The sequence below is a fragment of the Ursus arctos genome, unplaced genomic scaffold, assembly GCF_023065955.2.
Source record: "Ursus arctos isolate Adak ecotype North America unplaced genomic scaffold, UrsArc2.0 scaffold_22, whole genome shotgun sequence".
NCBI lineage: Eukaryota > Metazoa > Chordata > Mammalia > Carnivora > Ursidae > Ursus > Ursus arctos.
In genome coordinates, this window is record NW_026622897.1 from 24,142,883 (window position 1) to 24,160,558 (window position 17,676).

Here is a 17,676-nt window from a genome sequence, read left to right on the forward strand (position 1 = left end):
TCATTCTTTTTTTCTTTTTAAAGATTTATTGACTTATTTGAGGGAGGTAGGGGCAGAGGGAGAGGGAGAGAGACTCTCAAGCAGACTCCCCACGAAGCATAGAGGCAGACATGAGGCTGGATCCCACAACTGCTAGGTCACAACCTGAGCCGAAGTCAGACACCCAACCCAACCATCTCAGCTTTTATTCTTTTTTTTTTTTTAAGATTTTATTTATTTATTTGAGAGAGAGAAAGAGAGCAAGCGGGGGGGGGGGGGGGAAGCAGAGGGAGTGAGAAAAGCAGACTCCATGCCAAGTGTGGAGCTCGACATGGGGCTTGATCGCAGGACCCCGAAATCATGACCCGAGCTGAAATCAAGAGTCGGAGGCTCAACCCACTGAGTCACCCAGGCGCCCCTCAGTTTTTATTTTTAAACCTTTTAGCGTGTATTACAAAGATTTCTCCCACTCTGTTGCTTCCTTTTCATCTAGTGTTTTGGTTGTTCATTACACTGAACTATTATATTCTTATTTAACTGTTTCTGCAGTTCTATCTATTGCTTTAAGAGAGAAAATAATCTCCTCTCCACAGTCAAGAAGTATTCACTTGGGTATCAAGAATTTATTGGGATTGATGATGTGAGATATGACTCTCCTTTTACAAACACACAGATTTTTAAAGCTTTTGAACAAACTCTAGGTCTTTGTTCTCCCCCAAAGAGGTATCTGTTCTCACTTTTACCACATCGAAGCACTGTGCAATTCAGTGTTCGTGTACTGATAAAATCATTTCTCACCTCTTTTTCATCTGTATCAGGAATTTTCCCTTAGAATCACAACAGAATTTTCACTATGTCATCAAAAGTTAATTAATATTTAGACAAATTCCTATAGAGTTGTCTTCAAAAAATATATTCTTGAAATCAGAAGTCAGTGCATAGAATTCTTAGGGTAAAATGAAGCAGTCCGGTAAAGAAATCTAGCTGGTACATCTAAAATTCCGTTTTATAAGATCTCCTTTTTCCAACTCCTTCTTCTTCAGAGTGTGTAAATAACGTTAAGTGACCCCAACTTTAATCACTCCATCACAAATACCAGTCTGCTTCCCAAACACAACTACTTCTTTATCCCTGGGCCTAATGTCTTCGTGTAGGCCTTTGACAGACCCAAAAGTCATGTACTTCTGACTGTTTTTTTATGGGATTATTGTAAATGTACTGTACACAGTAGGTACTCAATAAGTAAGTGAATTATACAGAAAGGACCATTTTTGGAAGAATCCCCCTTCAGAGAAAAAAAATAAGAAGAAAGGCATTAAACGGTCACTATTCCTAACAAAGGCACCACTGACCCAGCACTGTACCTTCAGTTCTTGTTTGGGTTCTACGTTCTTTATCGTGGTGTAATACACATGGTGGCCGTACTGGTAAGCCACCAGGTTCTGCTCCAGGTGATTCTGGGCTGGACGTACAAACATCATCCAGTTACAAAGGGTCTCATCAGACAACTCAAACCACAGGTCTTCATGCAAATCTCGGTCTTTTCTGTCCCCTTTATCAAGAGAAACCTGCAACCAAAGAGAAAGTAAAAAGCCACACCAAAAAACAAAATAAAAACAAACATAACTTTTAATATGATATACATCAATGTAATAATATGCAAAATACCACTCTTGAAATTAACCATGTATCCTGATTCTTCCTTTTGTATAGAGAAAGATCCAGGAATTGTGTCTTGCCACGTGTAGAAGGAAAAGGCCACTTTTTGAAGACTCACGTGGAGCAGAATCACCTGGCAAAATGTTCAAGTTAACAATCTCACCGTTTAGATTCAGTTGATGCTTCATCATTAACGAACACGTCAAAAAATACTCTAAATAAGCCAGGAAATGCGAGCAAAATACTCTCTAGTTCCTTACAAGTTGCTTACTTCAGGGATTCCACTGCATGAATTAATAATGAGCAGCCTAGTGTTGCATATTTCTCTTTACAAAGTTATATTCTTTCTTGAAGATCTTGAGCGTTCACTAAAGAAAACCTCCCTATGAGAGCAAACAACTTCTCAAAAAACACACCCCAAATATTCTCCCTTCCCACTGCCCTTTCTTGGTTCTCCAGGGTAGCTCTCCAAGAAGCAGAGAGCACAGGGGTTGGATAGAAGCAAAAGCATCAAATGTAAAGGAGAGAGATCAGGATAAATATACTTGAACATACAGTGAACTATTCTTAAACAAAAGATTCAAACAGGACAGACCTGTTTCAAAAATTGTGATCCCTGAAAATGTTTTTGGTACTTAGCGGATTACACGAGTCTACACATGTCTACATCAAATTAATTTGAAGAAGAAAAGAAAAAACCCCTATTATGAACTGAATTGTGCCTTCACCAAATTCATATGTTAAAGTCCTAACCCCTCAGTATGTGACCATATTTGGAGATAAGGCTTTTAAAGAGGTAACTAAGTTAAAAGAGGTGATTAAGTCATCAGAGTGGGTCCTAACCCAATGTGACTGGTGTCCTTACAAGAAAAGGTGACTGGGACACACGGAAAGACACCAGGGACACATGTACACACAGAATAAAGGCATGAGGACACAGAGAGGAGACTGTCTGCAAGCCAAGGAGAGAGGCCTCAGGGGACACCTGGATGTTGGCCTTCCAGCCTCTGATGCTGTGAGAAACTCAGTTTCTGTTCTTCAAGCCCCCAGTCTGTGGTATCTGTTACAGCAGCTCTAGTAGACTGATACAGCCTCCAAAAGCGACACCTCTCAGAATTACTCACAGAATGCCTTAGGGCACTGAGACTGCGATCTCCAATTTATTGATGAGAGACAAAACGTTTCCATTCCAAACAAATTAAGCAGAAAAAAAAGAACAAGGGGCGCCTGGGTGGCGCAGTCGTTAAGCGTCTGCCTTTTGCTCAGGGCGTGATCCCGGCGTTCTGGGATCGAGCCCCACATCGGGCTCCTCCGCTGGGAGCCTGCTTCTTCCTCCCCCACTCCCCCTGCTTGTGTTCCCTCTCTCGCTGGCTGTCTCTCTCTGTGTCAAATAAATAAATAAAATCTTTAAAAAAAAAAAAAGAAAAAAACCCAAGAAACAGAAACAAACAAAAGCAGAGGAAGAAAAATACTAGCAAACAATGGTTAAAGAATGGAATTAAGAGAACCAGTAGGAAAACACATGCCCCCTAAAAGTTATTAAGAACAAGAGTGAACTATGATAAAGCACAAATTACCTTCAAATGAATATAACAGTCTTTCAGCTCAGACTCCCTGACGAGGGGTCCCTCCACAGGGCCAAACTGGGTACGCTTGGGAATGCGCCTTTTGGAGAACACCCCTCCGAGGAACCTGTCGATGTAGAGGACCAGGGGGAGGCTGGCTCTTGCTCTAGTGAGCACAGGCCGGTTAGGGATGGGATGCAAGGGGCCATGCTTTGGGCACACTGAAGAATGTGCATTATTACACTCCTCACACCCTGCAAAAGAAAGAAAATCTTTAGTCAAATTCCTCAGCATCACTTGATCTCAGGTACAAAGTTCTAACCTGAAAAATCCCCAAATCTAAGTTTGCAAGCCAAAATTCAATTAACTCCTACAATTACAGTATTCATTCAGTTGTAATATGCTAGCTTTCAAAGACCAATAAAATCCTGCCCTGTCCCTCTCAAATCAGGCAGAATTAGCTTGTGCCTGCCAAAAATAATACACAGGCAGTGACTTATTTCTCTACTGGAGATTAAGTCAAATAGTAGCCCAGCAAATTTACAAATCAATTAAAACAGGTCTGAAAAGAAAAGGGGGAAAAAAAAAAAAGAAGAAGAGCTTATTAGGGTAAATGCTACAAAATCTGATAAGACAAACAGTTGAATTTTAGAGTATGTAAATTATATCCCAGTAAAGCTATTTAAAAAAAACTCCGACAATACCATTTAATCAGTTTCTTCAAAGGAAGTCATAGAAGCCTCATTGTCTGGGCATGTCTAACTCAAACAGAAAAAGCACTGTGCAGTTTGAGACTTCAATGCATATTGTGTGAAGATAATGCTAAAATGAACGAATTTAGCATTCCTCCCTCCATTCTCTTGAATGACACAGTTAGCCTCGCTCAGACAGGACCCACTTTCATCTCCTTCTAGGAGTCATTACTTTGCACTAAGCATCCACACTCACTCCCACTTTCCCAGTGGCACCCATCTGTAAACTAACCGCCGGAACTAGACAGAAATGGCCACAAAGCAGAGAAAAGTGCCTGGACCCTAGAGGCATCATACTCATGACCTTTAACACATTTAATTAGCCAACTGTATTTTACTCATGTCCAGCTGGCTGATGACCTGGCTTAGGAAATAGGTACTTTCAATTTCTACAATTCTCCAGTAATGGAGAGCTACTTTGTACTATTATTTGTAAGATAAAGTCCCTGTATGCGTATTTGACTACGGAGTTGCCTTGAAAACTTATGAATTCAAGGAAAAATAAAACGAGGAAGTTCTCTGTTGGATATGGAGGTGAGCGTTGGCCCCCGTGCAAACAGGCTTTACCAGCACGGCACAGAAGGTCCCAGGAGATATGGTGAGACCGCAGAGCTCTGAACAGCCTCAGGAACTCAATTAAGTGAGATAAGAACTTTGCCATATAAGCATGCAAAATCGATGGAAAGAAGCAGTAATTTGGTCGGTGGAAGCAAGAACCCTCCCACCCTCTCCCAAAGTACAGAGAGGCAGTGAGTGCTGTGGTTAACCAGGGGCACACGGGGGCCAGACCACCTGGGTTGGAACCCTGACTCTCAGAACAACTGGGCACCACCAGCCCCATCATAAGACTATGGAAAGCATTAAACGATTTAGAAAATGTAAAGAGCTGATGCCTGGAACATAATAGGCATGTTTACAAGGTTACTATGAAGAGAGGCGAGACAGCAAAGCCAACTCGTTAAAGCTGAAACGGCAGAAAATTCCAGGAAGATTCCGGGACCGGACACGCTTACCATAGTGGCCTGACAAGCTGAAGCCCGGGGGTCAGAGACAGGCCCCGTGCCTGAGCCACCACTCACCCCGCGTGACACAGAGCGGGCGGCTCAGCCTCTTCCCACCTTCCGTTCAGGCATCAGTAAACTCAGAGCCCTCACGAAGCCTCGGTGCCTCCCTCACAGGCTGTCGTGAGGACCGAGCAAGACGGGACGTGCAGAGCGGGGAGCACAGGGTCTACGCACGGGAAGCCCCCAGACGAAGTTAACCGTGTCCCCGCGCTCACACACACTCACAAGGAACAGCTCGTACTTACATAAGTCATGCGGGTCGAAGGGCCGAGGGGGATCCGGCTCCCAGTCATCCAGGTCTGTGTCTTCACCATCCTCCTCCTCATCTTCCTCAGTATCTTCGTCCTCATCCTCATCCTCTTCCTCTTTGGCCTCTAGTCTGCCCAGAGGGTTCTGCAGAGTCGCCAAAGGGTCTGAACCATCCACACCCTCGATTGAAGGTAACACCTGGTTATGCACCGGTAATGAGGCCTGGACAGAGTTCAACCAACAAGTTAGCACCCCTTTGCTTTTAGTTAGCTGGTACACATACACACGCACACACACACACACACGCACACAATACAAGGTTTTGGTGGAAGATAGTTTTCACATGAGCCTCCTTCAAGACCCTGAAGAAGAAATGATTTCCACTCTCGGCTGTAATGGATCTGCCTTCATTTTTGCTGTTTCTGCCCCATATCTGGGAGAGTGGGTAAGAAAGCCTGGGTGCCCTCCTTTGGTGCATGCCCTGTCTCCCCAGAGACTTCAAATACATAATAAACCTGTCCATGCCCTCTTGGTGCATGTGTGGTATCATGTCTCAACATCTGAACCCAATTTTGAGTCAGGGGGTCCCTCCTTTTTCAGGGTGACCACAACACGGTGTATGTAATGATCTGATCTATCTTCAACCACTTCACTTTTAAAACTAAACACGTGGTGGGGCGCCTGGATGGCTCAGTCGGTTAAGCCGTTAAGTGTCTGCGTTCAGCTCAGGTCATGATCCCAGGGTCCTGGGATCGAGCCCTGCATCAGGCTCCTTGCTCAGCGGAGAGTCTGCTTCTCCCTCTGCTTCTGCCCCTCCCCCAGCTCCTGCTCGCTTGTGTGTGCGCGCGCGCTCTCTCTCTCTCTCAAATAAATAAATAAAATCTTATCAATCAACCAATAAACAAAACAAAACAAAACACATGGTACAACACCCAGTTGGTAAAATTCAATGGTTCACAGCCCTCCTTTTACACACTTCAGAGAGGCTAAGGTTTTTAAGTAAGTGAAAGAGATGCTTATTTGTTTCAGGCTAAAGTTAGTTTTTTGCAAATAAGACAAGGTGGGGGCATGTATTGGGTTACTACTACCTTACCAAATATACTAGCAAAAAATACCTTAAATACCTTAAAAAAAAAAAAACTTAAAAAGTTCCCTACCCGAATAAGTGTCATGGGACCCCAGATTCCTTTATCCAAACTTATTTCTCCTGCCCAATTAGCACCATAAATCATACTGAAGCCATGTCCCTTTCCTGTTCAATAAACAAAGCAAGTTTTTTAAATGCCTATTCCATTTTTCTTTTTTTTTTTTAAAGATTTTATTTATTCATTCGACAGAGAGAGAGACAGCCAGCAAGAGAGGGAACACAAGCAGGGGGAGTGGGAGAGGAAGAAGCAGGCTCATAGCGGAGGAGCCCGATGTGGGGCTCGATCCCAGAACACCGGGATCACGCCCTGAGCCAAAGGCAGACACTTAACGACTGAGCCACCCAGGCGCCCCTCCATTTTTCTTTATCTTCCCCTGTGTTGTTGTCCTCACCTACATGTTCTTCCCTAGCCAACCTTCCAAACCCGGTCACGTTCCAGTTTCTCCATGAACCATCCCTGACCACTCTACCCCTCCCTGACTCTCCTCTGCCCTGATCCCTGCAGCATCTGGAGTCACAGAATCCCGCCCCACAACATCCTTCAGCCTCTGCTCCAACATTTCACCGCCTCACCAGACAGCCCGAATCATTCGGAATCATTCAGTGCTGGTTCTGCGGGGTCAAGGTCTCCCCATGCGCATTTCCTGTGGTGGGCAGGACCTGTACCTTCCCCCTCAAGGGAGACAGAATCCGTGAAGACAAGAAGTTCTTCAAATATTTCAAGACCAAAACCCCTAATTCGTTCAATCATTTTCACATGGCCCAATTTTCAGATTCCCTCATGATCCTGTTGTCTTCATTGATTCCTTAATGGATTCCACGTTTTTTAATGAATATGGCTTCAGATTACATTAGCATTTATGACAGCCATTGTTCTACTGCTGACCCAGTTTGAACTGGCAAATAACTAAAATCCCTGAGTCCTTTTTCCTCTCACATCACGCTATTAAACCATTTTACTCCTCCTCATGACTTAAATAGCTGATTTTTTACTTAAATGGGGGGGGGCAGAATTTTGCATTTATCACCAGTATATTTCATTTTATCGCTTTTTCTTTTCTTCCAATCTGCCAAGATCTTTCAGAATCTTGATTCTGACATATCCCATATTAGCTATCCCTCATAGCTTTGTACCCGATGCCAAATACCATCTAGATTTCAATTAGTATGCATTTTTCTGTGGGCCCTTCTTGCCTCTCCAACTGCGCATCAGGGAAGTAGACCAGGGGCTTTGGAGACACACAGACTTGGATCAAAACCCTGGCCCCACCACTTGGCATGTTAATAAACTTCTCTGAACCTCAGTTTCTTTATCTGTAAAATGGACACAGTAACACATACGGCATCAGTTGCTCTGAGGATTAAATGACGCAGTGTATGTACGTGAGGCCAGTAGCCGAGTGTCTGGTATTTAGTAAGTGCTTAGTATTAGTAAGAATCGATTACTATTATCATAAGTTCTTTAAGGACCAAGATATCACATACGTCCTGTCCTCTAACCTTACAACCTTACAAAACAGCTGAGCACGTGGCAGGGATTCAATGAAGATACATTTGTAGAAATACGTTTGGCCCTTTAGGAAATGACATCAATCCCTTCAGGCATGTAAAGAAACTCTCCTGTATTCACAGAAAATCCTTTTTCAGTTGTGCTTCTACAAACTTCTTAAACTCCATGAAGAAAGAGCACTGTGTGTTTACAGAAGAGCACTGTGTGTGTTTACAGAATCTGACCTGTCCAGCAGCTGAAGACCACTGTCCGACATCTGAAACACTCAGGCTCCAGAGAGCGGGTAAACCAGTTACCTCAAAATAGCACGTGCCTGTTTAAATGGGCAATCATTCAACCCAGGAGCCAGACTCCTATATGACATTCCATCTCTGGCTCGGGGCCTTTCAGAGGCTTCATATAAGAGGACAGAATTCTGGGAGATGCTTCAGCATCAATAAAAACAGAATAAAATACCCACTGAAGTGAGACTCAACAAGGAAAAGAGCAGGACAGTCCTGGCAATGAAACCGTGTGTGCCGTCGCAACCCCCCCCCCAACACCCCCACCTGATCCTGCCACCAAGCTATTCTTGCTGTCTCAGAGTGCAGTTCCGTTCTCACCCTTTAATTCTAAGCCACTTAAATTTCAGGCCAGCATTTGTGATGAATGTTATCACACATGGACCAAACTAAAGCATATATATCCACCTCAACTCCTCATACGCTCTTTATCACTTTGCAGAGCCAACCGAAAAGAATGAATTCAGTAATCCAGAGTCATCCCAGTGAAGCTGTAATGTGTTCTTTCCCCCAACAGATGCTGCTAGAAAGACTGCGGTTAGACAAGGTTACTGCTGGCTTCTCGCCACTGCTGAGAAAGCTGACGTTAAAACAGTACCAACAACCGCCTCCCCCACCCCGTGCTGGAACTCTCCTAAAAGGCTGTAGCAAAGACAGGGCTTGAACACTTCGGCAGTATCTTGAGGAAACGATGCCAAAGCAGAGGTCGCATGCAGACCAGAATCACGTGAGCTACTGTTAGAAAGGGATGGAGGGGTTAATGATAATGACGTCTAGGTAACCACTGTGTCGTGCTAAGTAGAAGGGACCTTAACACACAGTAGGCACGCCTTACGCATTTGTTTAATTAACAATTCCAATTCGACTGACGTTTCTGGAGAGCTAGGCATGTATTTAAATTCCTTTGAGGGCACATAACATTACCACACAGCTCCTAAGTGAGAGAGATGAAATTCAAATTCTGACTCTGCCCTGCCTTTTCCACTACATCACAGTGGCCCGTGTGAAGTTTATTCAAGGAGGGCACCGGAGGAGGCAAACATCACACATGCCTTGAACGCCAGAGCAGCAAGGTAACCACACGTGCCCCGAGGCACCAGCCGGCCAGTAAGGAGGTGAGCTGTGTGTGCCGATTTCGATTTCGCTTAGAGGAAGTGAATAAGCAACAAAAACGTTAATCCCCCGCACTTTGTCATGCACAATAAAACACGGTAAAAGGAAAAAGCATTTGTTAAACTTATGGTATACTTTCTCCTTCCCACTTAATATCAGTCTCTGTAATTATTTCTGAAATTACATAATGCATTTCAGGATACAATTTATCTGAGAAGTGAAATATGAAACTACATTGAACAGCAGCAAACACAACAGAATGCTTCTGGATTCCTACTGAGACCAATTATCAGTGTAGCATATTTCCTTCTCAGTGTGTGGGGAGTCACACATGTTCACTTTCAGAAACAAAGGGGAGACTGTGCTTCTAGATCTGGAGACTGCCAGTGCCTTTCCTAAGGACAAGGGAATGCATATATGAAAAAGCCTTCAAATGAATTTTGCTACCACTATAAACAATTGAAAAGAGGAACCTTTTTGCTGAGGTGGCAGGGGGACGTACCGATTATCTGTGTTGAACTCTCACTCCAACTTTCTACCCAGAATTTTTCCAGGTCACAGAATACACTGACAATCTCAGAGGTATTTATTGTAGCCAGAAATAAAAACCGTGCTGGTTGAAAGGAAACAGCAGTAAGGCAAGGTAGAAGCCAATAGTTACCCTGCCTTGTAATGTCAGGGTTCATAGAGCTATCTGACTACAAAACATGAAAGGAGCAGATTGTTTCTGGAGATTAAAGAAGATGAAGGGCTCTTTGAGGTGCCAGCAGCAGCAAAAGTTCTAATTAAAATCATGCCTTGATATTAAAACAACAAAACGCCATTTTGCCTATCTGATTGGCAAAGTTTTAAAAGAATGCAAATACGCAGTGTGGCAAGGGTGAGTGGAAATAGGCATTCTCGCGTATTGTTGGTAGGAATGTAAATTTTTTAAGTATCTGAAAAGCCATTTTCCTAGAAAGTCTTATCAAAATAACTTTCCTATTTATAATAACAAATTTCAAACATATATCCGTCAGGGAGAATAGTATAATGAACTTCATGCACCCATCACTCAGCTTCGACAACTACCAACTCACGGTTAACCTTATGTCAACTATTCTCCACCCACCTTCCCCCGTCACTAGATTATTTTGAAACAAACCTCAGACACATATTTCATCCGTAAATGGCTTAGTAGCTATCCTGAAAGGAGAAGAGCCTACATATTTTCTGTATTACCATATCTAAAGAAACCAATCATTCCTTAGTACCATCAAGTATCTAGCAGTGTTAGAATTTCCCCAATTGTCTCATACTGATGTTTTTAACAGTTCGTGTGTTGAAATCAGGCCCCAAACAAGGTCCACATATCGCATCTGACTAACATGTCTGTGAAGTCCCTTGAATCTGTAGATTTCCATTTCCCTTCTTTCCTTCACAATTTACATGTGGGAGGAACTAGGCCATTTGTCCTACAGATCTTCCCACGGTCAGACTTTGCCGATTGCATCCTTGTGTGCCTTTTACTGGTTCCATTTTGTCTACCGTGCTTCCTGTGAGCTGCACGTGGAATCTGGAGACTCAGTCGGACTCAGGTTCAGTTTCTTGGGAGGAACACTTCGTATGTGGTAAACTACGATAGGAGGCACACAACACCAGGAGGCCTGTAACGAATGGTTCTCTCTTCTTAGTGATATTAACAAAGTCCCGAGGGTTAGGGTGAGCCATCCATTATAAAGTGCCTCATCAGCTTTTTCCTGATGGATTCAGACTGTTGTTGATGATCATTGCCTAGATCCCCATTTCATTAGGAAATGAAAAATGGTGATTTTCCAAGCCAATCATCCCCTCTTTATTTATTAGTTGGAATGCTTCTATAAAGAAATTTCCCTCATCAAGTAATTGTTTACCTGAGTACATTCAGAGAGAAAGGCTGGACTCCTTCCCATCATTTACCAGTTTTTTGAGTAATGCGGTGGTCCCCCAGCATCCTCAAAGATTGATCAATGAGTTATTTCTTTTAATATTAGTAGAAACTCACAGATTTTAAATATATTTAATGCATTTCAATCTATTATAGATATTTTCCTGTTTTTACAGGTCAAATGCCCCATTTTGGCCCTTTCAAGGTGGATCATGAGTTCTTCCCACAGTACCCAGAAGTTTTCACTAACTTCCTTGCATTCTGATAAGACATGACATTTCAGGCACATCTTGTATATTTCCTGCCCCAGAGCTAGAATCTGCCATTTCCCTAAGTAGTTCTGATTCCTTTTACTGGAAAATTGTATTAGAGACCACACTGGCTCATTGCTACTGGATTGATGACTCTGGCTAAACGTTTTCAGTGGCCCAAACTAGAAAATATGTTTTAAAAGAAAACACATCATGAGTTCATGCTGATATTCTAATTCAGATTTAGGATTCTGGATTTTTATTTAACTTGCTTGATTTTTATATTTGTATCTCTTTTCACTTCCACAAAAAATCTTGGTTCTTAAGTAATTTTAAATATGAAACTACACTGGATAGCAGCAAACACAACAGAATGCTTCTGGATTCCTACTGAGACCAATTATCAATGTAGCATATTTTTTAACTTTTATTTTTAACTTAGGGATATATCATGCTCACAGATTGGAGGACTCCAAACTATAAAGACATCAGTTCTTCAGAAACTGATTCATAGATACAATGGAAATCCTGCAGGACTTTTGTGGAAACTTCCAGGTTGATTCTTTTTTTTTTTTTTTAAAGATTTTATTTATTCGACAGAGATAGAGACAGCCAGCGAGAGAGGGAACACAAGCAGGGGGAGTAGGAGAGGAAGAAGCAGGCTCACAGCAGAAGAGCCTGATGTGGGGCTCGATCCCATAACGCCGGGATCATGCCCTGAGCCGAAGGCAGACGCTTAACTGCTGTGCCACCCAGGCGCCCCCCAGGTTGATTCTAACATGTATATGGAAAAGCAAAGGGCCAAGAAACTCTCAAAGAACAAAGTGGAGAAAGGGTCACAGTCTTGAACATATATTGTGGTACATTCACAAACCTGAATACTAGGTATCAATAAAACGAGAAGGAAACAAAACCTCACAGCTACATCTAACAACATGAAGGGATCTCCCCTAGCATCATGTTGAACAAGAGAAGCCACAAAGAAAGGAAATGGTAAGTATTTCCACTTATATACAGTTCAAAACCACAGAAAATTAATCTATGACGTTAGCAAGCAGGACAGTAGTTATCTTTGAGGACAAAGGAAGGAGAAGTGATTGGGGGAAGCAGGAGGTTGGCTTTTAGGAGCTGGGAATGTTCTAGTGTTTAATTTGAGTGTTGGTTATACTGAATGCTTACTTCGTGATATATCATTGCACTACATGCTTACAATCTTTTGCACTTTTCTATAGGTATAAGTTACTTAAAAACTGAAAAATGGGCACCTAGGTGGCTCAGTCGGTTAAGCATCTGCCTTCGACTCAGGTCATGATCCCGGGGTCCTGGGATCGAGTCCCGCATCGGGCTGCCTGCTCAGCAGGGAGTCTGCTGCTCCCCTCTGCTCATGTTCTGTCTTTGTCTCTCTCTCAAATAAATAAATAAAATCTTAAAAAAAAAAGTGAAAAACACACGAACAGTAAGAAATATGGTGAACATAAAGGAAACTAAACAAATAATATGGAAAAGAATAGATATAAAAATGATTATAGGGGCACCTAGGTGGCTCAGTCGGTTAAGAGTCTGCCTTCGGCTCTGGTCATGATCCCAGAGTCCTGGGATGGAGCCCCCATCGGGCTCCCTGCTTATCAGGGAGTCTGCTTCTCCCTCTCCCTCTCCCCCTGGCTTGTGCTCCCTCACTCACTCTCTCTCAAATAAATAAAATAAAAAATGATTATAGAGGGGTGCCTCAGTGGTTCAGTCAGTTAAGCATCAGACTCTTGATTTCGGCTCAGGTCATGATCTCATGGTCCCTGGGATGGAGCCCCATATCAGGCTCAGGGCTCAGAGGGGAGTCTGTTTGAAATGCTCTCTCTCCCTCTCCCTTTGCCCCTCCCCCTGCTCATTCATTTGTGCGCTCTCTCTCTCTCTCTCTCTCTCATTTTCTCTCTAAAATAAATGAATCTTAAAAAAAAGAAATGATTATAGAGAACAAGTAAGGTACGAAATGCTGAGAAGAGTCAATATACTCGCAACTGATGTTCCTGAAAAGTGAACATAACAAATGAAACTGAAAAGATTTTCAAAGGTCTGATAGATGAAAACTTTCCTGAAATAAAGTCTTAACCTATACATCTAAAGGACACAAACTGTCCTAGGAAATTCTGCTTCATATGCTGGTGAAGTCATTAGACTTCCAAGAAAAACTTCAAGGATAAAGTATCAAGCAGGCATTAAGGTAGAAAAGGAATGAGGAAAATAAATTAGACTCAAGATTTCTACAAATTAAATGCCAGCAGAGAACGGAGCAAAACTCTAAATAACCGTGGCTCCCGAACAGGACATAAATTTATTAGTCACAATAATAATGCACCTTACAACACAGAAGAGTGGAGAGGACAGTGGGAGGACGTGTCCCTGTGCTGATGCCCTTGTCATCACCGCAGGAGCCAAGGACAACACAGGACTGATCTCAAGTGCAGTTTGGAGGGTATGATGACTCCACCCTCCTTCACTTTCACCTCAATTGCTTTTTCTTCTGCTCAAGTAAATTTCAGTTTAAAGCATTTAGATTAATAACAGCATTTAGAGACAATGCCATTTGTCCCCGTGCTTATCTTTATTTGTACATCTGGAATAATAGGTACCGACCATTAACTTAATGAGGAAAGTTCTGGGCAGAATTTGTTTGTTCGGGATCTATTTTTCGTACTTTTTTTTTTTTTTTTGCATTGCTTCAACTTTTTATGAAAAAAAAATTATTACTCCAAAAATGAGTGAATGAACTAATGATCTATGAAAGACAAAGGGATTTTTTAAGAAATTTTTTCTTGCCAAATTGTCAAAACTAATTAAACCTATCCCTTGCTTGCTGATGGAATCAATAAATATTTATAGAAATGTACATGATTTGTTTTTTCAAGCATATATCTAATTCTTACAAAATTATTAAAATAAAATAACACTGCTGTAGACTGTCTCTCCCCAAAATTTATATTTTGAAAGCTAATCCCCAAAGCCGAAACTAATAAAACACCATATGTTAACTACACAGAGAATAAAAATAAAATTAAAATTAAAGAAAGCTAATCCTCGGGGCGCCTAGGTGGCTCAGTCGGTTAAGCGTCTGCCTTCGGCTCAGCTCATGATCCCATGGTCTTGAGATCGAGCCCTGTGTCGGACTCCCTGCTCGGTGAGGAGTCTGTTCCCTCTCCTCCCCGTTCCTGCTCTCTCTCCCTCTTTCTCTCAAATAAATAAATAGAGTCTTAGGAAGGAAGGAAGGAAGGAAGGAAGGAAGGAAGGAAGGAAGGAAGGAAGGAAGGAAGGAAGGAAGGAAGCTAATCCTCAATGTGAGGGTAGTAGGCAGGCCCTCGGAGAGGTGATTAGGTATTGAAGATGGAGCCCTCATGAATGGGATTAGCATCCTTACAAAAACCCAAACTCCTGGCTGGCTCAGACTATAAAGCATGTGACTCTTGATCTTGGGCCCCATGTTGGGCATGGAGTCTACTTAAAAATAGAAAAAAAATTAAAATTAAAAAAAAGAGGCCCCACAGAGCTCACTCGCCCCTTCGGTCATGTGAGGCCCTCACCAGAATCTGCCAGCCCCTTGATCGTGGCCTTCCCAGCCTCCAGAATGATGAGAAATAAATTTCTATTGTTCGTAAGCCATTCTATTACAGCAGCCTAAATCGATTAAGACAAATGCTCATTCAAGTTCACGGACGCCACAAGATCGCAGATTACTATCAATCAGGAATAAATTCAACCGTAATTTCTATGATAAAGACTCCTCCGAAATCTCTCCAGATTTCATAAATAATATTAACAAAAGTACTGTTCACTTTTCAAATTTTAAAATGGAAGTATCTGAATCATCTACTAAAAAAACTTAAATGCACGAAGTGCTTACTAATGGGAATTTACTTGATAATCACTCATGACACTCAGTGGTACAGCTAAATAATAGTCATACGAGACAGCACGAAAATACAACTTATTTGGATCCATATTCCCTTTACAGTAAGACTGAAAGTATCTAGCTTCTATCATCTTCTTTATCACTTTCACAATCTGGAGAAAAACAAGGACGAAATCCCTCAAAGTCAAATAGGATATACTAGAAATATGGATAAAAGGAAAGAAATGTTTTAAAAGAAAACCAAGGAGGGGGCGCCTGGGTGGCTCAGCCAGTTAAGCCTCCAGCTCTTGATTTCGGCTCAGGTCATGATCTCAGGGTCGTGAGATCAAGCCCGGCATCAGGCTCTGTGCTCAGCACGGAGTCCATTGGAGATTTTCTCTCTCTCCCTCTTCCTCTGCCCACCCACCCCCCAGCTCATACTCTCTCTAAATAAATAAATAAAATCTTCTAAAAAATCAAAAAGATAAAAGAAAACTAAGAAAAATCTCAATTTTTTAGAAGCAGAATGAGGAAGATTGCTATTAAATTTATATATAATTTAAGCCGAAATTTTTTCCTCAATATTTGAAAATAGACAAAGTACCCAAATGTTTCCAAATTTCCAAAAAGAGACACTTATAAACTCAGGATTATTCTTTAGAATTTGAACCAATATCCTATTAATATACTTGTTTTTTTAAATTTCCAAGACAAATCATTTTCTTATTACCAGACTACTTCAGTACGGACTGATTGTAATGTCTTAGTGTTGTTTTGCTTTGTTTTCATTAAAGGAAGTAAAGACCATTCTTAATACATAAGAAGTAGACAACCAGAGAATGCAGAGTGCAGAGGGTTTGGGGGGCTGGGATGGGGAGGTACATTCCAGGGAATAGAAAACAATAAAAAGGCAAAAAAACAATTCATTACCTGCTGGGCTGTAGCATCCTGCTGGACATAAGCTACCTGCCCTGGGTCTGTAAACAGAGTCTAGACAAAAAAACAACAAGAAACAAACCTATCAATAAATCTTTAGACAGCTCGTCTACACAGGAAAAATTATCCTATTGCTAAGCACAATTCTTGACAGAATTAATTCCCATATAGCTAGTAATAATCCTTCATTAATAAAGAAGATAAAGATAGTAATCTCGCTTTTAGCTAAAGCCTTTCCTTCAGATGGTTCCAAAGAGATTGTGTAAGTTAACCATCTCAACTGGCTAACATACTTGACGATTTTACTGTTAAGCAAAATCTCTCTTGAGGTTGAATGTCACAGCTAATTAAAAAGGTATGTCACAAAAACGTTAAGACATGGCATGAACAAGGGTGTATTCGTTCATGCATAACACCATGTATCACAGGAGTAGACTTGCGATTAAGTGAATATGAATGGAGCCATACAGACACACAGAAGACTAACATATACACAAGGATATCCTTCCAATATAAATGCACGCTCATTAACAAAAAAGAAGTAGAAGGGAAATAAACTGAATTTAATGTTTCATAGATTCATTCCTGGATAAAGTCAGTAAAGTCATAATTTTTAAAAGTTCTCATTATGAACACCTAGTAATCTGGGTCATGATACAGCAGAACTAACTAGAGAAGGGAAATCGTCAAAATTATTTCAGCCAGGGCACCACAGAAAATCACCAATTCAGAAAAATATTCTTTCCTCTAATTTGCCCAAGCCTTTAGCAAACCTAGAGGAATAAGAACTATGGTTAAGTTTCAATTCCAGGGGTACATATAAGAGAATTTCAGCCAGTTGTACGATTTCTTAGACTTGCTATTTAAAAATTATCATAAGTCAGAAGAGCAAACGACTCTTGATCTTGGGGTTGTGAGTCTGAGCCCCACAGTGGGTATAAAGTAAAATAAATAAACTTAAAAAATTATCATAAGTCAGGGGCGCCTGGGTGGCTCAGGTGGTTAACAATCTGCCTTCAGCTCAGGTCATGATCCCAGGGTCTTGGGATCGAGCCCCACATCGGGCTCCCTGCTCAGTGGGGAGCCTACTTCTCTCTCTCCCTCCACCTGCCCCCCTTCGCTTATGCTCTCTCTCTGTCACATAATTAAATAAAATCTTAAAACATATATCTTAAAAATCTTTTTAAAAAAATTATCATAAGTCAGACATTTAGTAACATAGTAATAAACTAAAGTTGCCCACAGGACATTTTTTACATAAACTATCTGACTTTATTTTAATATAGTCAGGAGACTAAAACTAAGCCGAGGCATTCTAACAGTACCACCTGACTACTTGGCGGTTTCATCTTTATATAGATTTGAAAGTTATTAATTAGGTGGGCTC

At 41.6% G+C, this 17,676-nt stretch overlaps 1 protein-coding gene across 1 annotated transcript in view; it reads right to left on the reverse strand.

The window, feature by feature from the left end:
* Positions 1–17,676, reverse strand: part of PRDM10 (PR/SET domain 10) — a 94,025-nt gene that overhangs the window by 40,603 nt on the left and 35,746 nt on the right. The window contains exons 4-7 of the mRNA XM_026505397.4: positions 16,284–16,343; positions 5,265–5,490; positions 3,216–3,457; positions 1,344–1,547 (exon numbers count right to left, since the gene is read on the reverse strand). Of these exons, the coding sequence (XP_026361182.1) occupies positions 1,344–1,547; positions 3,216–3,457; positions 5,265–5,490; positions 16,284–16,343 (732 nt within the window). The remainder of the gene's footprint in view (positions 1–1,343; positions 1,548–3,215; positions 3,458–5,264; positions 5,491–16,283; positions 16,344–17,676) is intronic.